This window comes from Aquarana catesbeiana, linkage group LG04 (assembly GCF_042186555.1).
Source record: "Aquarana catesbeiana isolate 2022-GZ linkage group LG04, ASM4218655v1, whole genome shotgun sequence".
NCBI classification, from domain to species: domain Eukaryota; kingdom Metazoa; phylum Chordata; class Amphibia; order Anura; family Ranidae; genus Aquarana; species Aquarana catesbeiana.
In genome coordinates, this window is record NC_133327.1 from 234,628,315 (window position 1) to 234,650,593 (window position 22,279).

The 22,279-nt window shown below is 45.4% G+C and overlaps 1 protein-coding gene across 2 annotated transcripts in view; it reads right to left on the reverse strand.

The window, feature by feature from the left end:
• The window catches only part of KCNMB3 (potassium calcium-activated channel subfamily M regulatory beta subunit 3), a 68,342-nt gene that overhangs the window by 17,618 nt on the left and 28,445 nt on the right, over nt 1-22,279 (reverse strand). The window contains exon 2 of one of the 2 annotated variants that reach the window (XM_073629096.1): nt 14,407-14,602. In XM_073629096.1, the coding sequence (XP_073485197.1) occupies nt 14,407-14,602 (196 nt within the window). Of the gene's footprint in view, nt 1-14,406; nt 14,608-22,279 lie in introns of both variants that reach the window. The other variant, XM_073629097.1, reaches the window with a different exon arrangement.

Below are 22,279 nucleotides of genomic sequence, written 5' to 3' on the forward strand. Positions count from 1 at the left end.
TTTAATGCTGGGGGGCCTGTTGAGGTTTAAAACTATTTGCTGAAATTTGATGTATTCTTGTTATGTTGTAGTTATTATTATTCAAATTTATGAGGCCTCTGCCTGTTTTTTTTTTTTAAACTTATGTGCAAAATTGTTTGAATTTAGGTGATATTTTATTTGCATTTTATGATTGCAAATCTTAGTTTTTATCTCCTGTTGTTTAAAACCTAAAATATGCTGAAAAGTCAAGTAAAAGAAAAAAAAGGGAGAAACGATTAACAGAAAATAGTTAGAGATGAGCTCAAGAATGGCAAATCAACATATGCAGCCAGTTCGTATCCACTGAACATGGTTTTTGGCATAGCTGTAGTTTTCACTAGTTGGTTCCAATACAAGAAATTTATTTTTTAAGCATGTTAAAAATTATAGCATTCATTAGGGGGCGCGGTTTGAGCATGAGAGCGTGAGGACGCACCTGCAGGAGCTCTGCATGAGAACGGGCTGAGGATTACCCGCTGAATGGACCAGACGAGCCGTTTTCACATGCCTGGGGACCACCAACACTCGCCGGCCACTGGGGAACAGAGATGACCCGAAATTACGCATTACGTCCTGCGGCAGCACCCCGGATCCTCTCCGGCTTTACGGATCAAGATGGCGCCGCCACGAGTTCCTGTGGCTAGCACCGCAGCTCCAAGTAAGAAAAACACACAGGCAGGAGCTGCCGCTGCGGCGGAGGATTTTCCTCCTCTCACTCACAGGGCACCTTCTCCCATACAGTCCCCTGCCTTCCCCCACACTGACTCACAGCTAAGCACAGATAATGCAGGGGGCACAAGTGACCACACAGAGGGATCCCTAAGGGACATAGTATCAGGTCTGCCCACGAAGCAAGATTTACATGCCATGGCAGCCTCAATCGTGAATGCTCTTACACAGGAGCTGCACGATCTGCCACAGCATGTAGATACAGTGGATGAGAGGGTGACTGTTCTTGAATCCTCCACCACCACCACTGATGCCCGCATTACTACCTTAGAGACAGAGCACTGGGCCTTCAGCCACCATCTTGTTGATGTCCAATTACGGCTCGACGATGGCGAAAACAGAAGCAGGCAGAACAATCTGCGCCTCCGAGGCATCCCTGAGGCCACCATGGGTCCAGATCTCCGCACCACTGTTGTAGCTATCCTAAACCAGGTCCTGGGTAAGCCTCCTACCTCTGAGTTGGAACTGGATAGAGTCCACCAAATACCGGGCCCTAGGGCCCCACCCTCAGCACCACGGGGCTCTGCCAACGTGGATCTCCCGCGTGAACTTCTCTGCAGGGTGCACTTTTTTACCATAAAGGAAGAGATCCTTCGCTTGGCCTGGGAAAGGAGCCCGATTGACTTTGCTGGAGCCTCCATACGGATCTTCCCTGATATCTCCAGGCAAACCCGAGTCATGCGAGGACTTCTGCGCCCTCTTCTGGAGGTGATACGGGAAGCTGAAGCTACTTACCGCTGGTGCCACCCCTTCTACCTAATCGTGAGGAAGCAGGGATCAGAGTTCCATCTCCGCTCACCAGAGCAACTCCCGGACCTTTTCGGTTTTATTGCCAAGCCAGCTGTCATTGTCCCTAACTGGTTTGATTTCTTGCTCTCTCAGGAGACGCCTGGCCCACCTTTGCCCAGACAGCAACGGATCAGACGATCGCATTCCCGCGCCTCGAGTCACGAGGTTGCCAGAGCTCATCCAACATCTTCCGAGGCTTGACTCCTGCCTCTAATCCACTGACTGGTAAGACTGTGCAGTATCTATGTGACTGGTCCCTATCGGAACAGAAATGGAAGCTCTCTGGACCATGGCTGACGCTGGGATACATTTAAGCTAACTCTGAGGGACACTTGGATGACTGTCCCAGCATGCTCCCAATAGAGGCATAACTTGATACCTAATACAGATTCTTGCACGGGGGGGTTCCTTTGTGGACTGGGGGGGATTTTGCCTTACAGTCTAAGGCACTGGGCCACAGTTAGAGTTGTCTCCCACTGTTCGTATGCCCCCTCCCCCCTGCCTGCAGTCCCTTTCGGCATGCTACGGGAGGATGGTTGTGCAGGCTGGGGACCGGCGGACAGGCTCCCCACCCTGGAATCGTGGGCCTTAGTTCAGTTTGACCGTTGCTACAACGGCCATGTCCGGCTGTTCATTAGAAAGCCCCCCACCCTTAGGACCGTCTTGGTGTCCATTGAACCCTACTCCCTCCCCTCTTGGCAGGCATTGGAAGATGACCCTTAAATCTTAAGGAGGTAGTGGGGCCTGTCCACCACAAAGGTTTCTATCTAGCTGATGTTATGTTATTACTGTAGCTGGACTAGCCCGCATACTCTTAACCATATTTCTTATCTCCTTAATACAACATATATTCATACATGCATGCGGGGGGTGCTGGGGCTTTGTGCGTGCATTGCGCGGGTGTGTGCTGCGCGCACAGAGGCCCATTGCCCAGTGGACCCCCCCCGGCGCATCATTGCTGTACGGTTCCTCATTTTTTACTGCATAAATCCCGGTTGTCAATAATTGTTGTTGTTCTTTGATATTAATATGTTGGCTCTTATGTTATCCTTTATATGGTTCTCATTGCCCATATCTCTTGCATCTCCTAATGTAATGTTTCTTTTGTTACCGTTTTCCTGTTGACCTACAATTGCTTGGTTTTAAAGCAACACATCACGCTCTAACCACTTCCCAATAGGGCGGCCCCCCCGTTTGGGTACTACCAGTGCCCACCAGGGGTCCATAGCGTAAACACATTTGAAGACCGAACTCCCCTCTACCCTCCCTTCCTCTCTTTCCCCCCCATCCCCCCTCCCTTTCCCCCCGCCTCTCTCTATTCTTGTACTCCTTTCTTCTGCTTGATGTGTTGCCCCTCGACTGGGGGGAGTTTTTGGAGCAAGACTCTCACTTGCCGGTAGCAGTGGTTGCCACCATATTAGACCCATCAGGAACTCCTCAAAGCTCGCAAATAACTTAGCTCGCTTCTATTTCACAAAACGAAACAAAAACTGGCATGGACACACCGTACGATGTATGAATTCTCCAATAAACCCGGTACAATGCTGGCTAGAGCACTGCGAGGTCCGCTCACTAAAACCTACGTCTCCCACATCCTGACATCTTCTGACCAAAAAGTGACTACATCATCCGCTATGGCGGTGGAGTTTCGGTCATTCTATGAAGGCCTCTACAATTTAGACAGGCCACCTCCTGATGACCCCAACTATGCTGGGGGATTTACCCCCCACGGTCATATCTAGCCACGTCTGGCATGCCCTCACTCCCCCCTGCAATCCAGGAGGAGCTGGAAGAGCCTATTACAACAGCAGAACTGGGAGTGGCGCTAGCAAACTCGAAACCAAAGAAACCAAAGACGGCTTCACTCCGACTTACTGCAAAGTCTTCTTTGAGACACTATTTTGGCCTTTGGTATCTGCCCTCCTCAACTCTATCACGGAAGGCAACTCCTTCCCGATATACACTTTGAGAGCCTACATATCCCTTATCCCGAAGGAGGAAAAAGACCCACTACGGTGTGGGAGCTACCACCCGATAGCTCTCTTGAACGCCGACCTTAAATTATTTGCTAAGATACTGGCTAATAGGCTGCTCTTGCATATACCTAGCCTAATCCATAGGGACCAAGCGGGTTTCGCGTCTTAACGGGATCCCCGTGACAACACCATCAGGGTGGTGAATCTAATCCATGCGGCCAAGACATCGGGGCAACCCCTTCTTCTGCTGTCCACCAACGCGGAAGAAAGCTTTCGATCGTGTTGACTGGTCCTTTATACGGGCCACTTTGGAACACATCAGACTTCGATCATCTATGCTAAGCTGGATCCTATCGCTCTACTCCCACACCACAGCGGCGGTTAAAGTCAATGAGACAAGGTCCAGCTACTTTAACATTCGCAACGGCATGTGGCAAGGCTGCCCCCTGTTTCCGCTGGTCTTCATACTCCCACTGGAGCCTTTCCTATGCAGAATAAGAGCGAACTTTGGCATTATGGGTTATCAATAGTCTTCTGGGTCCCACAAAGTAGCCACCTTTGCGGATGACCTAATTTTCTTCCTAACAGACCCACCCACCTCACTCCCGAACCTACTGCACAGGAGTACGGGGCCCTCTCTCTATTTCAAAGCAATCTATCCAAATCCTCCTCAACATTACAGTGAGCAGAGACACTGTCTGACGTCTGCGCTCGGAGTACCATCTACGCTGGGTGACCAACACTATTCTGGGAGTCGGGCAGGAGCTATGCTATGAGCTCAAGCTATGAGTAAGCGCTCCGCAAGAGCGTGAAACGCGTTAGCGGTTATGCTGTATTATTCCAACAGTGCCATGTACTGATTTTATGCTACGTTATTGAATAAAGAAGATTTTATTTATTTGCCTATTCCGGAGTGCGGCTGTCCAGATTTTTCTCCTGCACGCACACCATTGGAACAGCAATTGCCAGCACCTGGAGCTCTCATTTTTTCACACAGTGGAGGACGAGAGATTTGAACCCGAACAGCCTTGAGCGGTGGTAACTACTTTGTTTAACTAATCTGGGAGTCGATATTACTCCTGACCCTTCTGACCTGTTTCAGGCAAACTTCACCCCATTACTCCTATGTCTTAAAACAAACCACCTCCACTGGCATTCTCTTACTCTAACGTGGTTTGGATGGTGTAATGCCATTAAGATGACCGTCCTGCCTAGGGTATTGTACTTGATACAAGCACTTCCTATTCGCCTCCCCTCTACATTTTTTTAACAAATTGACTCAATGTTTCGCGACTTTGTCTGGTCGCACCATAGACTGCAACTTCTTCACCTTGCAAAGCATAGGGGTGGGGTTGGTCTCCTGAATATGAAAGCCTACTACAGGGCAGCGCATCTCACCAGAGTGGTCGACTGGCATTGCCATGCAGAGGCAAAATAGTGGGTGGCCATGGAACTGAAATGGCCAAAAGCTGGCCATGAATCACCACCCCCTTGCCGAGGGAAGTCACCAGCCATCCTACATTAGGCAGCACATTACAGGTGACCAGAGATGCCTTCCGACACTCCAATATCCCCAATACCATCCCCTATGGTGCCAGTCTTGGGAAAACCAGACTTTCCACCCAGCCGTATGAATCCCATTTTTAGGCATCTGACTGCGGGTGGACGGCTTTGCCTTCATGACTTTCTGGGGCCAGACAGTCAACTCTTAGCAGAACCAGGGGTGTCTGCTACAGACCCCCCTCTGGACTTCTGGAGCGGTCTCCAGTTACGTAACCTCCTACGCCGGTGCTCGCGGACTCCAGGTATCTCACGCCCGCTCAAGGAACTAGAACGAATCTGTCACCACGGAGAGCCGGTCTGCCACTGCCTATCTCTAATTTACTCCTCCTTGATTCAACCAGCAGAAGGGTTTACCCCCCCCCCCGTTTCTCTTCAAGTGGGAAGCGGATCTAGGAGTCCGATTTACTGACCCACAGAGGGAGAAGATCCTCCAGTTCGAGACCTGCTATAAGATCATGAATCAATGGTATAAAGTGCCTAATACCCTGCACCACTTCTTCCTGCAGGTACGCAGTCTATGCTGGCAATGTGGCATAGAGGAGGGAATGATGCTACATATCTTCTGGGATTGCCCCAAAATCAGACCCTTTTGGCTGGGGGTGACACGCACGATCAAGCACCTGACTGATGTTACACTGGAGGGGGACCCTGGGGCTTGCTTACTGTACCTCTCAAAGCGATCCGTCAAGAAATACAAAGCCTCCCTTACCGTCCAGCTTTTAAATGCAGCCAAGGCATGCATCCCCCTGTGTTGGAGATCGGAGATGCCTCTGGTGATGTCCTTGTGGTTTGCCAAGGTGAATGAACTAAGAAACATGGAGGATCTCACTGCTACATTGTACGGTAGGGAGGAGGCCTTTCGGGAGACCTGGAGACCATGGCAGCATTACATTTATACTGATGCATACCTCCAGGAGGTTGCACAGCCTGGCTGATCCTTAGGGCTCAGTGTGCTTCCCAGTTGGGGGGGCACCGCCTTCCTTTCTCTTTCACTCTTCCACCACCCTACCCTGCTACCCTTCCACCTCTCTAACTCCCTACCCCTCCCCTACCTCCCCACTCCTCCCCTTCTCCCCCCATTGGGGAGCCCCACATCCCCACTCCCCCCTCCCCCCCGTTCCCCCTGCTCTCCCTTCCCTAATTTGTACCCAGTCATGGGCTGGTTTAGTCAGATAATGTGAATATCCTGGTTTGCATCACCCAAGTTGTTACGTCCCATGGCTGGGCCCAGCTGGTTCTCGAAAGGCATGCCTCCCGAACAGTTGTGAGTATGTATATTACTGTATGGCCCTAATGGCTATACTATTTGTACCTGGTTATTAAGGTTACTGTCTGAAAGCCTCCCCGGCAGGGCACGCTGGAACCTCATCACACAGCTAGGTCTCGTCATGTACACTACAGAGTGCATAGCCGGGAGATTCGATATTTGACCTTGCCATGCATAACAGTTAACCCTCTTTGTTTCCCATTTCTGTTTGTATTATAACCCCTGTCTTTTGTTTGTCTGTTAAATTGCATCATTCTCAAAATAAATAAAGGAATTACAAAAAAAAATGAATTATAGCATTCTCTTTTTCCATGACTTGGTACTCCGCTATAAATATAATTCTGTCTGGTGCTGGTAGCAAATTACTAATAATTCCTATGTAAATGGAAATTAGGAAGGGCAGTTAATGTTTTTTTCCCAAAACGTCTTTCAGGACAGCACCCGAGAGATCATGGCCCCTCCCACAACAGGAAATGCCTCATTGTCCAAAGCTTTAATAGGAGGCCTCCACCCAGCTTGCCTTGAGTTTTTTTGTTTCTTCCAGCCGGTAGGAACACCTCTGGTGGGAGCCAGGATCTCTCAGGTCTGTCCTGGGAGACCAGAGGTTCTCATCTGAAAATCTTTTTATTTTTCTGCCAGGAGTCTGATCCTCCCACTTGCCTCCTAGCTGGATGGTTCCCGTGGGCTCTCTCCTCTCCTCCTGTGCTCGGGGAGAGCCTGTACTGCCTGGGAGTGCTGCCCTGTGTTTTGGCAGATTGACAGTGTGCAGAGGCTCCCACAGCGCGGGGCAGCGGTGGTGAAGGCTGAAGCGGCCGCTATTGGCCCGAGGAGAGCTCTCGGTCACATCCTGTGCAGTGCACAGGAAGGGGAGGAGCCTCTGGGTCAGGCGCACAGCATCATTTCTTGCCACAAAGTGCAGGGGGAGAGAGCAGGGTCACCTGATGCCTTTATCTTCTGATTCCGGGTTGGTGCAGCAGCATTTGGAGGATGCAGCGGATAAGGGGGTAAGCCAAGGCACCAGCAAGGCAAAGGTAAGGGACTGTTTTCCTATTTACTTTCTCCTATGGGTTATCACCCCCCCCACCCCAACCTTAGAAGGAGCTTTCCCAGTAACTAGATGTTTAGCACTTCTGCCTTGCCACAGGGGGCTCCACTAGGATTGGTTGTGGTGGTGGGGCTCGCTTGGGCACAGGGAAGTAAGAGGTCCTTTCCTAGTGCACCTGGGTATTTTTAGATGTGTGTCTGCTGTGCAGCAGTACTTCAGCATGGTTTTATTCTCTTCTGTTTGTCCAGGCTAAAAGTGCTGTTCAACCAGTAAAGAGATGGTGTCCTCTTTGCAAAGAGAAGTTAAGCGAATCCTTGACAAAGCACCTTTGTGCAGATTGTATCACAGATTTAGTCAAGGAGGAGTCTCCATCCATTTATGGCGATCTTGTTACAACCATTAAGGATGAGCTCCGCGACACTTTTAAAACTTTCAGGTCAAACCTTAGAGAAGAGCCTGGGCTCTCAGGGACCCCAGGATCTCAGGGGGTTTCTCTGATTCAGCAGGAAGGTCCGGCTTCCCAGGATACTTCCCAAGATCCTGTTTCACCCTCTCAGGAGGGGGCAGATTCAGAAAATGGGGCAGATACCGCCCCTTAGTACAAAATGTCCCTGGAAGAGGTAGGGGGGCTCCATAAAGTAATCCACGCTACCATGGGGATAAAGGAGGAGAAGGAGCTCTCCATGCACGACTGTATGTATGTAGGTCTAGGGGACTCCAAAAGCCGCGTTTTTCCCATTCATTCGATAGTCACCAGTGTTGCCAACCCCCCGAAGTGAAATTTACTGGCAGAACGCCAAAATTTACCAATGGCACCAATTTTTTACTGGCAAAAAAATCATGAAATTTACTGACAGATAAAAATGACTGTTTTTAGTGCTAAACAGTGCAAATATCAATATTTAAACTATAAACAAGTAGCTAGAGCTATTAGCAATGTGTTTAAGTTAAACAAAAGTCAAAAAACATATTTCTCAATTTACATGAAGGTCAGGATACTATAACCCAGCCAGCACAGAGTTCTCCCTTACATCAGAGTCTGCAGGATGGTAACCAGAGACCTTCCGCAGAGTGAATACACTAAGGTAAGGGGGGGATTACTAATATTGGGGGGAAATTTTATATCAGTGCGCTCTTACATTATTGTATTCACTCCCCCCTTACATCAGTGACCCCCCTCTGATTGGCCTGGCGGTGCTGTCACTGACCTCCTCTCAGTTGCACCGTGCAAGGCTCAGTCAGACAGCTCCAGCTTGGTGGCAGCTCTGGTTTTATTCTATAGTCTCCTCTTCACAGTCCACACATGTCTGTCTCTTCCCGTAAACCCCATCCCGGCGGCACTCCCAATTTTGACTCCTTTCTAGGATCCCCCTTAGAAACTGCAGACATGATAAAAGACAAGAGATGGTCAGAGGCTGTGGCCATGATACAAGAGGTGGACAGAGGCTGCGGACATACAGTGGGGACGGAAAGTACTCAGACCCCTTTAAATTTTTCACTCTGTTATATTGCAACCATTTGCTAAAATCATTTAAGTTCAATTTTTTTTTTACTCATTAATGTACACACAGCACCCCATATTGACAGAAAAACACATTGTTGACATTTTTGCAGATTTATTAAAAGAGAAAAACTGAAAGATCACATGGTCCTAAGTATTCAGACCCTTTGCTCAGTATTTAGTAGAAGCACCCTTTTGATCTAATACAGCCATGAGTCTTTTTGGGAAAGATGCAACAAGTTTTTCACACCTGGATTTGGGGATCCTCTGCCATTCCTCCTTGCAGATCCTCTCCAGTTCTGTCAGGTTGGATGGTAAACTTTGGTGGTCAGCCATTTTTAGGTCTCTCCAGAGATGCTCAATTGGGTTTAGGTCAGGGCTCTGGCTGGGCCATTCAAGAACAGTCACGGAGTTGTTGTGAAGCCAATCCTTCATTATTTTAGCTGTGTGCTTAGGGTCATTGTCTTGTTGGAATGTAAACCTTCGGCCCAGTCTGAGGTTCTGAGCACTCTGGAGAAGGTTTTCGTCCAGGATATCCCTATACTTGGCTGCATTCATCTTTCCCTCAATTGCAACCAGTCGTCCTGTCCCTGCAGCTGAAAAACACCCCCACAGCATGATACTGCCACCACCATGCTTCACTGTTGGGGACTGTATTGGACAGGTGATGAGCAGTGCCTGGTTTTCTCCACACATACCGCTTAGAATTGAGGCCAAAAAGTTCTATCTTGGTCTCATCAGACCAGAGAATCTTATTTTTCACCATCTTGGAGTCCTTCTGGTGTTTTTTTAGCAAACTCCATGCAGGCTTTCATGTGTCTTGCACTGAGGAGAGGCTTCCGTCGGGCCACTCTGCCATAAAGCCCGACTGGTGGAGGGCTGCAGTGATGGTTGACTTTCTACAACTTTCTCCCATCTCCCGACTGCATCTCTGGAACTCAGCCACAGTGATCTTTGGGTTCTTTTTTTACCTCTCTCACCAAGGCTCTTCTACCCCGATAGCTCAGTTTGGCCAGACGAACAGCTCTAGGAAGGGTTCTGCTCGTCCCAAACATCTTCCATTTAAGGATTATGGAGGCCACTGTGCTCTTAGGAACCTTAAGTACAGCAGAATTTTTTTTGTAACCTTGGCCAGATCTGTGCCTTGCCACAATTTTGTCTTTGAGCTCTTCAGGCAGTTCCTTTGACCTCATGATTCTCATTTCCTCTGACATGCACTGTGAGCTGTAAGGTCTTGTATAGACAGGTGTGTGGCTTTCCTAATCAAGTCCAATCAGTATAATCAAACACAGCTGGACTCAAATGAAGGTGTAGAACCATCTCAAGGATGATCAGAAGAAATGGACAGCACCTAAGTTAAATATATGAGTGTCACAGCAAAGGGTCTGAATACTTAGGACCATGTGATATTTCAGTTTTTCTTTTAATAAATCTGCAAAAATGTCAACAAATCTGTGTTTTTCTGTGTGTGCTGTGTATACATTAATGAGGAAAAAAATGAACTTAAATGATTTTAGCAAATGGCTGCAATAAAACAAAGAGTGAAAAAATTTAAATTTGTTCTCTGGTCTGATGAGACCAAGATAAAACTTTTTAGCCTTAATTCTAAGCGGTATGTGTGGAGAAAACCAGGCACTGCTCATCACCTGTCCAATACAGCCACAACAGTGAAGCATGGTGGTGGCAGCATCATGCTGTGGGGGTGTTTTTCAGCTGCAGGGACAGGACGACTGGTTGCAATAGAGGGAAAGATGAATGCGGCCAAGTACAGGGATATCCTGGACGAAAACCTTCTCCAGAGTGCTCAGGACCTCAGACTGGGCCGAAGGTTTACCTTCCAACAAGACAATGACCCTAAGCACACAGCTAAAATAATGAAGGAGTGGCTTCACAACAACTCCGTGACTGTTCTTGAATGGCCCAGCCAGAGCCCTGACTTAAACCCAATTGAGCATCTTTGGAGAGACCTAAAAATGGCTGTCCATCAACGGTTACCATCCAACCTGACAGAACTGGAGAGGATCTGCAAGGAGGAATGGCAGAGGATCCCCAAATCCAGGTGTGAAAAACTTGTTGCATCTTTCCCAAAAAGACTCATGGCTGTATTAGATCAAAAGGATGCTTGTACTAAATACTGAGCAAAGGGTCTGAATACTTAAGACCATCATGTGATATTTCAGTTTTTCCTTTTTAATAAATCTGCAAAAATGTCAACAATTCTGTGTTTCTGTCAATATGGGGTGCTGTGTGTACATTAATGAGGAAAAAAATGAACTTAAATGATTTTAGCAAATGGCTGCAATATAACAAAGAGTGAAAGATTTAAGGGGGTTTGAATACTTCCTGTCCCCACTGTACATTGTGGATGCTTCAGCAGAGTCCATACATATATCGGCTAGGTCCACAGCGTTGGCAAACTCTGCTAGGAGGGCCTTATGGCTAAAAACTTGGCCTGGCGACGCAGTATCAAAGAACAGGTTGTGTGGCATTCCCTTTGCAGGGGATTTGCTATTTGGAGCGGAACTAGAATCCATTCTTGACCACACAGCCGATAAAAAGAAATCTTTTCCGGTCCAGAAAATGAAGGCATATTTTAATCCCCAGAAAGGGCAGCAGGAAGATAAAACACAGGTAAAAGGAAGGAGTGGCGTGCTCCTCAATTCTCCAGCGACTTCCGAAAAATCGCAGTGACTCCTTCCTCCCAGTCCGGGGAAGGCTCCAGGAGTCTTCTGCAGCAGAGAAGTATTACTCAAAACCAGTTTATTTTAAACATACTCTTCCAGGGTTATACGATCAAATTCACAAAACAACCACCAAAGAAGGTTTTTGGTGACGAACGCTCCAAGGGATCCAATCAGGGCTCTCGCCATGAAGTCCCTAATTCAGGAACTGAGATCACAGAGAGTCATTGTTCCGGTCCCTACAAGAAAGTTTTTCCAGGGTTTCTACTCACAGGTATCCCTTATTCAGAAACCCTCAGGAAAGTGCCGTCTCATCCTAAATCTCAAAGTGCTAAATTGCACGGTAGGTTACAGAAGATTTCAGATTCCACTTTCGCAACCAAAAACCTTCTGAAGAGAGCTTGGTTTTCATCACTTGTCCAGATGCAGCTTAAACTGTATTGGCACCTTCTGTTGAGAGGACCTGCTGATACAGGGCCCTCTTTTCCACCAGGAAGTAGCAAAGCTAAAGCTCACAACCTGGCTTCTGAAGAGCAGCTTTTGAGGAAGAAGGGATTTTCATATAGGGTAGTTGCTACCCTCCTATCCAGTAGAAAGAGTGTTAACAGAGCAATTTATTCCAAGGTCTGGAAAGTTTTCAACTCCTGGTGCACTATGTCCGGCCGGCCATTGGAGGATATTTCTTCTGTCCTGGAGTTCCTGCAAGAGGGAGCCGATAAAAGTTTGGCAGTCAGTACCCTTAAAGTCCAGGTTGCCGCGCTGGTGGCATCAGAACCCTTAGTGATTAGATTCTTCAAGGCCCTCACCCAGTCCAGACCGGTAGTGATTAGTGGGACTTCTCTGTTGTTCTACAGGCTCCGACCAGGGAACCCTTTGAGCCTATTGATTTAGCCTCCCTGAGACTGATTACATTAACCGCTTCAGCCCCAGAATTTACCCCCTTCCTGACCAGAGCACTTTTTGCGATTTGGCACTACGTCACTTTAACTGACAATTGCGCGGACGTGCGACGTTGTATCCAAACAAAATTGACGTCCTTTTTTTTCCACAAATAGAGCTTTCTTTTAGTGGTATTTGATCGCCTGTGCGGTTTTAATTTTTTACGCTATAAACAAAAAAATAGCGACAATTTTGAAAAAACGCAATATTTTTACTTTTTGCTATAATAAATATCCCCCAAAAATATATAAAAAAAAATGTTTTTCCTCAGTTTAGGCCGATATGTATTCTTCAACATATTTTTGGTAAAAAAAAATTGCAATAAGCGTATATTGATATGTTTGCGCAAAATTTATAGCGTCTACAAAATAGGGGATAGTTTTGTATGGCATTTTTATTTATTTATTTTTTTTTTATTAGTAATGGCGATCTGCGATTTTTATCGGGACTGCGACATTATGGCGGACAGAATGGACACTTTTGACACTATTTTGGGACCATTGTTATTTATACAGCGATCAGTGCTATAAAAATGCATTGATTACTGTGTAAATGACACTGGCAGTTAAGGGGTTAACCGCTAGGGGGCGCGGTGAAGGGGTTAAGTGTGTCCTAGGGAGTGATCACTGCTCTCGATGACAGAAAGCGGTGATCTCTGTCCTGTCACTAGGCAGAACAGGGAAATGGTTTGTTTACAAAAGCATCTCCCTGTTCTACCTCTCCATGACACGATTGCGGGCACCCGGCGGACATAGAGTCCGCGGGACCCACGGTCATGGAGACCGTGGAGGGCATGCACACGCACCCACAGCACCGCTTCTTAAAGGGGACGTACCTGTACGCCCTTTTGCCCACCAGCGCCATTCTGCCGACGTAAAACGACGTGCGCTGGTCAGCAAGCGGTTAAAAACTGTTTTCTTAGTGACTATAACGACAGCTCGAAGAATTCGTGGGCTTCAAGCCTTGTTAATTAGGGAGCTGTTTTTTTCAATTTTTTCTGACAGAATTGTTCTGAAAACAGACCCTAATTTTTTACCGAAGGTCGCTTTGGTCCAAAATAGAGTTCAGGAGATTATACTTCCTACATTTTACTCTAATCCATTGGGAAAGAAGGAAGATGAATTCCATACTTTTGGATGTTAAGAGAGTAGGCCTACCTCAAAACCACTAAGAACACTAAGCGTTCAGATGCATTATTTGTTTTATATGCTGGTAGTAAGAAAGGAAGACAAGCTACCAGGGGAATCATTGCCAGATGGTTGAAAATGGCTATTACAGACGCCTATTCCTTTTCAGGTCAAGAGAGTCCAGTTAGTATTCTGGCTCATTCTACAAGAGCTTTAGCTGTGAGTTGGGCAGAGAAAGCTGGTGCCACCCCCGAACAGATCTGTAAAGCAGCTATGTGGATGAGTCTGATGACTTTTGCCGTCCTGATGGCTGGGGATCAGGCTTTCGGAAGGAAAGTCTTACAGGCTGTTGTCCCACCCTAATGGGGTAAGTCTTGATTGAGTCTCAGGTGCTGTCCTGAAAGACGTTTTGGGAAAATTCAAGTTAGACTTGCCGGTAACTTGTTTTCCAATAGTATTTCAGACAGTAATATTATGCCTTTTTGTTTTGCTGTATACTATGATATAACTGTTGCTTATATGTTTCAGCTGGGGCTGGAGGTTCTCTTCAAACAACTGAAGGCAAGCTGGGTGGAGGCCTTCTATTAAAGCTTTGGATGATGTGGTGTTTCCTGTTGTGGGAGGAGCCATGAAAGACTATTGGAAAACAAGTTTAATTTGTTTAACTTGATAGGAAGCACACTTGCTGTAAAATTGTATTTAATGTGGTAACATGAGGCTTTTGGAACTCTAGCAATAACCTCTAAAAAAAAGTTATCTGGAACTTACTTGAGCATGAATGGTTTCAGTATTGCAATCCCCAATAAAAAGAACATCAGTACTGAAAGGCCCATCATAGTGAACCCCAACAGCATTGCTCTGTCTTCACCAGCATTGGACACTTGTTTCTTCATCTTATCAGATGTCTTCACCCCATCGCTGCCACTCTCTTTCCTCTTCACCTTGCCGGGTACTGGAGAAAAGGCTTCCCTTAAAATAGCAGAGAATCCCGTTATCATATGCACATGTTTGAATTAAAGTATATGTAAACCCTCACCTTGTAAAACAATCCATTCAGTTTAAAATAGAAATGAAAGGTGCTGTCCACAAGGTTTAGGAGTGCATCTATGGGAATGTTTGACCATTCCTCCAGATGCACATTTGTGAGGTCAGGAACTAATGTGGACGAGAAGGCCTAGCTCACAGTCTCCACTCTAATTCATCCCAAAGATGTTCTATCGGGTTGAGTTCAGGACTCAGGCCAGTCAGGTTCCTCCACCCCAAACTCACTCATCCATGTCTTTATGGACCTTGCTTTGTGCATTGGTGCAAATCATTTGGGGTTTATGGTACGGGGGTGTTTTTCAGGGGTTGGGCTTGGCCCCTTAGTTCCAGTGAAGGGAACACTTAAGGTGTCAGCATACCAAGACATTTTGGACAATTTCATGTTCCCAACTTTGTGGGAATAGTTTGGGGTTGGCTCCTTCCTATTCCAACATGACTGCGCACCAGTGCTCAAACAAGGCCCATAAAGACATAGATGAGCAAGTTTGGGGTGGAGTAACTTGACTGGTCTGACCTCAACCCTGTAGAACACCTTTGGAGGATGAAGTAGAGCAGAGACTGCAAACCAGGCCTTCTTGTCCAACATCAGTGCCTGACCTCACAAATACGCTTCTGGAAGAATGGTCAAACATTCCCATAGACACACGCCTAAACCTTGTGGACAGCTATCTCAGAAGAGTTGAAGCTGGTATAGCTGCAAAGAGTGGGCCAACTCAATATTGAACCCTAAGGACTAAGACACCATTAAAGTTCATGTTCGTGTAAAGGCAGGTGTCCCAATACTTTTGGTAATAGAGTGTATATATACCCCTTTATTCTCAGCTGCATAAGGAGCACTAGGGAGAAACCAGGCACACTGGTCTTTCCAGTGAATGGCTGCTCGGGCGGCATGCCAGTACAAGTCTGATCATTGGAGGAGAGCAGGCTGAGCCCAGCTAGAGAAGTAACCACGCTGTGCTCTCATGCCAAGTGTAGTCAGATTTAATAGGAAAGCAAGCAGAGGAACTGGCAGGAACACCAGGGATTTCACACAAAGGAAGACATATAGAAAGAACAGGATACTTTTTCATACAAATACATGGTACAGCAGACAAATATCAGGAATATGAAATGTTGAGTTGACATATTCTTTAACATATAAGATAAATGCGTTCCATTATGTGCAAACCTTTTGTGATCACTTCCCCAAAGTTTTATAATAGAATATTTCAGCAAAGGGACTTTGTGTTAATCTCTGAAAAATGATAAATACTTGATTGCAATAAAAGAAAATTCTGCTTTTGCCTTGTTCTGCCAGAAATGTTTAAAGGGTTAGTTCACCTTTACTAAAAAAAAACTGCCTATGCAGATAAGAGGCGCTTATAGATAAATATATCTTGTAGATAAAAACAAACTGTGCCGATTTGACCAAAGTTACATAATGCCTTTGCTTTAGGTGTTGGCTATTTACAGACCTTATGAAGCCTGACTGGAAAACGCACAAAACGTTGAAAAGGACACTGCTAAAAGAGGTCCAGCTGTTACTGTTCACCTTCATCACAGGAGCGAGCTCTCAAACACTGAGCTCAGAGCCTACTGCATCGGGAGGGGAGAAAATGCATGTGAGGTTTGAATCAGAGAAAGAGCTCACACCTGTGATGAAGGTGAACAGTAGCAGCTAGGCATCTCTTAGCAACATCCTAGAAATTTTTACAGTCAGGCTTCAAGAGGCACGTCAATGGCCTACACGTATAGCAAGGGCATTGTTCAACTTTGGTCAAAGCTGCACAGCTTTTTTTTTATCTACAGATGTCCCTTATATGCCTAGACAGTTTTTTGGTAAAGGCAAACTAATCCTTTAAGCTAAAGAAAATGCTAATCATGCAGCAATTGTTCACCTCTAGTGAGCTTTTCATGTAGTTCTCACTTTCTACCACTAGATGTCCACACCTGTTCTTAGTTCCTTTATTTAAAATTGATGATGTTATCTAGGGCAGTGGTTCTCAACTCCTGTCCTCAGGACCCACTAACAGGCTAGATTTTAAGTATCAGACCGGGTTCACACTGGTACGACACTGGATCCGACTTTGCCCTGCGACTTGAAGTCTGACGTTCGTCCGACTTCAATGAACGGGAATCTGACTTTGATCCCCGACAATAAAGGCACTTTGTGTCTGGCATGAATCTATCGGGGGAACTCCACGCCAAATAAAAAAAAAAAAGGCATGGGTTCCCCCTCCAAGAGCATATCAGGCCCTTCAGTCTGGTATGGATTTAAAGGGGAGCCCCCATGCCAAAAAACAGCGTGGGGTGCACCCAAAAATCATACCAGACTCTTATCAGAGCACGCAGCCCGGCAGGCCAGGAAAGGGGGTGGGTACGAGCGAGCACCCTCCCTCCTGAACCATACCAGGCCGACCCAGACAACCAGCATCCAGGGTTTTTGGGACCATGCCGTTTTTTTTTCTTCTTTTTTTTTTTTTAAATTTGGCGTGGAGTTCCTCTTCAAGATCATTAGAGCACAAGTCGCATGCCAAAGTCGGATCAGCTAAGACTGCGATCCAACTTTGATCTGACTTCAGTGGTATTCAATGGGCTGAAGTAGGATCAAAGTTTGACCAAAGTAGTGCAGGGAGCATTTTCAAAGTCGGACCGACTTGTGTCGAACCAGTTAAGATGGCTCTCATAGGGAAACATTAATTTTCACACGTCATGCGTCATGAGCTTCCAATGTCGGAGCGTTGGTCGTACCAGTGTGAACCCGGCCTTACCTTGGGGAGATGCAGACTAGAATACTGCAATCACTGAGCAGCAAATGACATCACCTGTGATGTATTTCAGTTATCTTGCAAACCTGGCCTGTTAGTGGGTCCGGAGGACAGGAGTTAAGAACAATTGATCTAGGGGGAAGTCAGGCATGACACCTGTGTACCCTCTACTATCGACTCTGAGCGCCATCTTGGGAGAGCCTGTTTCTGATCGGACTAAGAGTTCTCTCAAGATTTGGATGGCCATCTTTGAGACAGAGGAGTTATATCCTACATCCCAACAGTCTTGGATTCTGGTACAAATTTTGCATTTCTCTAGATCTGAGTATTGTCCTGCAACAATTTCCTGCGTTTTAGCGCTAAAAATAGTGCCTGAAAAGTGCCTTTCATGCCATAACAGCGGTAAAGCGCTGCTAAGACTAACGCCCCCCCGCCCCAGTGTGAAAGTTGTTGTATTGCTATTTTGCACAGCTGTTGCAAGGCAGGAGAAATAACAGGTGAAACCAATTAATCTGCAACTGGTCCACAGTTTCGTTATTCTAATGTAACCATTCATAAGTTCTTTCACTGCAGCCAAGCAGGGGGCTCTGATACTGTTAAGTGCATACTTACACCTGAAATGTCCTACTCTAACCTATAGGCTACTTTCACACTGAGGCAGTTTTCAGGCGCTTTAGCCCTACCCATTGCAATGAAATCCTTAAAAACACTTTGAAATCGCCACAAAACGGGACCTTTTACCTTTTTTTTTCTGTAAAAAGCACCCTGCTAGCGGCTGAAAAGCACTGCTAAAACGAGCAATGCTTTATCGCTATCATCCGGGCCTCCCAGTGTGAACGTAGCCTAAAAGTTCTTGCATTGAGAGCTTTCGGCATGGATAGGAACTCATTTAGTTCTGTTGTCTCTTTTAGCTGAGTAGAATGGGACTCAAATATCCTGTGCACTGTCATTAGAATTTCAATGTACTACCACAAAATTTTCCTGCCTTCTGAGGGTTTTTCAAGGAAGTGCACACATTCTATTGCAGTCAGATGATGGAGTGGGAATTCTTACTACAACCTGTTGCTAAGAGCATACATTTGACTGTATGTTGCTACTGGGTCTTGTAAGTAAAATATGCCTGCCATCAAAGAGGGACCCGTAGCTATAGCAGACCACACTGCTAAGGACACAGCAGAACCAGGAGCCTAGTGCAGTCTGATCATATATCCGTAATTATTTATTCCGAAAACAATAGCATCTGTCAGTCAGTTATGGAGAAAACAGTTTGCATAATTCTATCAGATTGCTATAAAAGAGTTTTATATATGATAGTACTAGTTTTGGAAGAGCACAGGTTCTTGTAGTGATATTGTGCAATAGAATGTCAAGTAATGATTCTGGGGTCCTCTCATATATAAAGTCATTATTAGGAATTCCCACACGAGATGCCACACCCTAGAGTTGATCTTCCCCAACTACACATATGCTACGTATGTGAAAAAATCCAACTTGCAGTGAACTATGGAGTTTCTAAAGGCAACTAGGCTATTAATTTTGCAAATTAATTTTTCCCAGAGCCTAGTCAATGTGGTGAAATTTCAATTTGCAACGAATACCCAATCGCCTGTAAGGAAAAAGAAAAATCAGAATTTTTGCTTGCAAATGATTGAATGATGGAAGTCAACAAAGCTTCACCCCATTCACTATGCTCTGGAAAATTCCCTTGCAAAGTAAGTAAACAGCATAAATAAATCCCTATAAATATATTAATAGGTGAAAATTATGAAATTAACATCTATTGATAATGTTCCAAATTGTACAAATGGACTTATTCTTTTTGGCAGACATTTCTTTTTTTACAACAAGCAATGCTTGATACCATGAACTATTTTATTTGGGACCTTTGTCCTCCTTGACTATCACATATCAGGCACAGTTTGTACACTGTTGAGTAACTATAAAATGTGTCATATTACTGGTTAATCTTTTATGGATATAGATACTGTCATTTGCAGAGACTGGGTATTTTTTTACCACATCATCATAAATTCTTTAAAAGAAATTCACACCCCTACGCAATGTCTACTGGCATTAATGCATTCAAGGTCATGAAAACTGGGCCTTTAGTTGTATGGATCTAATTTTAGCCTTTATCTTGGCTGTCCTGATGTCAAATCTGATCAGCTGATACATTTGTCTATCAAAGTACTGCTAATTGGTTACACTTTTGTAAAAACACATATGCATACTGGATTGCAGCCACATTTTGAATAAGAGTGTCATTGGAAGGGGTAGGAGATGCAGACTATAATCAGAAGAAGGTGCCTTAGGCAAGACTAGGTGAAACATACTACAATCTGAATAATGGGGTGTCATTGGAAGGGCTAGGAAGTCTATACCACAGTCTTAGTAAGAATATGTCAATGCATTGTGAGGCCTTAGTGTTTGTTACAATTTTTATATTACCTTATGACTCGTTTCAAGTGCCTTGAAAAAGTATTCATACCCCTTGACATTTTCCACATTTTGGCATGTTACAACCAAAAACGTAAATGTATTTTTGGGGGCTTTTATATGATAGTCCAACACAAAGTGGCACATAATTGTGAAGTGGAGGGAAAATGATAAATTGTTTTCAATTTTTTTTTTACAAATATCTGAAAAGTGTGGCGTGCATTTGTATTCAGCCCCCTTTACTCTGATACCCCTAACTAAAATCTAGTGCAGGGATCAGCAACCTTTTTGCACTTAAGGGCCAGATTCAATGTATGTGAATGCATGGAGGGCCACATTCACCTGCTAATAAATGAACAGCCCTCGCACCTCTGGCCCCAATTTACATTACACGGCCCCCTTTACATTACACAGCCCCCACACCTCTGGACCCCTTCACATTACACAGCCCCCCCTCATATTACACAGCCCCGACTGAATATTACACAGCCCCTTCCCAGCTGTGTAAGCACGGAGGAATGGGTCGCTTTAACCACTTAAGGAATGAGCCTCTTTCTAAGATTTGTTGTTTACAAGTTAAAAAGTTTTTTTTGCTAGAATATTACTCAGAACCCCCAAACCATTTACTTTTTTTTTTTTCTAACACCCTAGAGAATAAAATGGCAGTCATTGCAATACTTTCTGTCACACCGTATTTGCGCAGCGGTCTTACAAGCGCACTTTTTTTTTTTTAAATAAAACAGTAAAGTAAGCCCAATTTTTTTTTTATATTGTAAAAGATAATATTGCGCCAAGTAAATTGATACCCAACATGTCACACTTCAAAATTGCGCCCGCTCGTGGAATGGCGACAAACTTTTACCCTTAAAAATCTCCATAGGCAATGTTTAAAAAAATATACAGGTTGCATATTTTGAGTTACAGAGGAGGTTTAGGGCTAGAATTATTGCTCTCACTCTACTGATCGTGGCGATACCTCACATGTGTGGTTTGAACACTGTTTTCATATGCGGGCGCTACTCACGTATGCGTTCGCTTCTGCACGTGAGCTCGTCGAGACGGGGCGTGTTTAAAAAAAAATAAATATTTTTTTCTTATTAATTTTAACTTTTTTATTTTTACACTGTTTTTTTTTATTTTTTTAAAGTGTCACTTTTATTCCTATTACAAGAAATGTAAACCTCCCTTGTAATAGAAAAAAAAGCATGACAGGACCTCTTAAATATGAGATCTGGGGACCTCAGATCTCATATTTACACTAAAATCCAATAAAAAAAAAAAATTGTCATTTAAAAAAATGGCCCTTTAAGAGCTATGGGTGGAAGTGACGTTTTGGCGTCGCTTCCGCCCTGCATTGTTATGGAGATGGGTGGGGGCCATCTTGCAAGGGTGAAGATCCGATCGCCTCCGCCGCTGCCGACGGCTCCGGTAAGCGGCAGAGGGCACTGGAGAGCGGCGGGAGGGGGGCCCCTCTATCGTCGCTGATAAGTGATCTTGTGGCGAATTCGCCGCAGAGACCACTTTTATCTGAAACCGGACCGCTTACTGAAGTAGAGGATACCAGGGTTACGGCAGCTAGCTGCTGCCATAACAAGGATATTCCTCTTCAAAGTACCAACCTATAACGACTGGGGGTGGTTCGGAAGTGGTTAAAAAAAAAAAAAAATCTTATTTGGTTTTTTTTTTTTTTTTTTTTTTTACACTGTCCCTTTGAAAAAAAAAATCTGATCACTTTTATTGCTGTCAGAAAGAATGTAAACATCCTTTGTGACTGTAATAGGCAGTGGCAAGTACTCTTTATGGAGGGATCTGGGGTTTTTAAGACCCCAAATCTCTCCTTTGCACTTAAAAGCATTCAAAATGGCAAGTTTGGCTGTCTTGAATACTGTCATTTTTAAAAATTTGGCGCCTTTAAGTCTTCTGTAAACCGTAATCGACGTCATGACATTGCTTCCGGGTTACTAGATCCGAGACCCGATCAAAGCTGATTCCGGGTCTCTGGCCAGTCGGCGGATGTGCCGGCTGGTCGCTCGGGCCTCCCAGTGGGATGGGAGAGCCCGTACAAACCATGGAAGGTCGCAGGAGGGGGTGACGTCCCCACCCGCTGCTTGGGATAACAGCCGAGAGGCTTCTTTGCCACATTGGTTGTTATCCCAAGAAAGCCAACCGCCAGCTCTAAAAAAAAAAACAAAAAAAAAAAAAACAGTACTGGGGTGATGCATGCAGCTGCAGGCATTAACCCGGTACAACCTTTAAGCTGAGGCTACAAATTTGCGTATGGTCGGTGTGAAGGGGTTAAAATGTGCGCGGGCTGGGTGCACAGGAATTCATCATGTGCACTGACAGGCCAGACATTTAGTGGCGGTGGGCCATAGGTTGCCGACATCTGATCTAGTGGAACATATTGCCTTCAG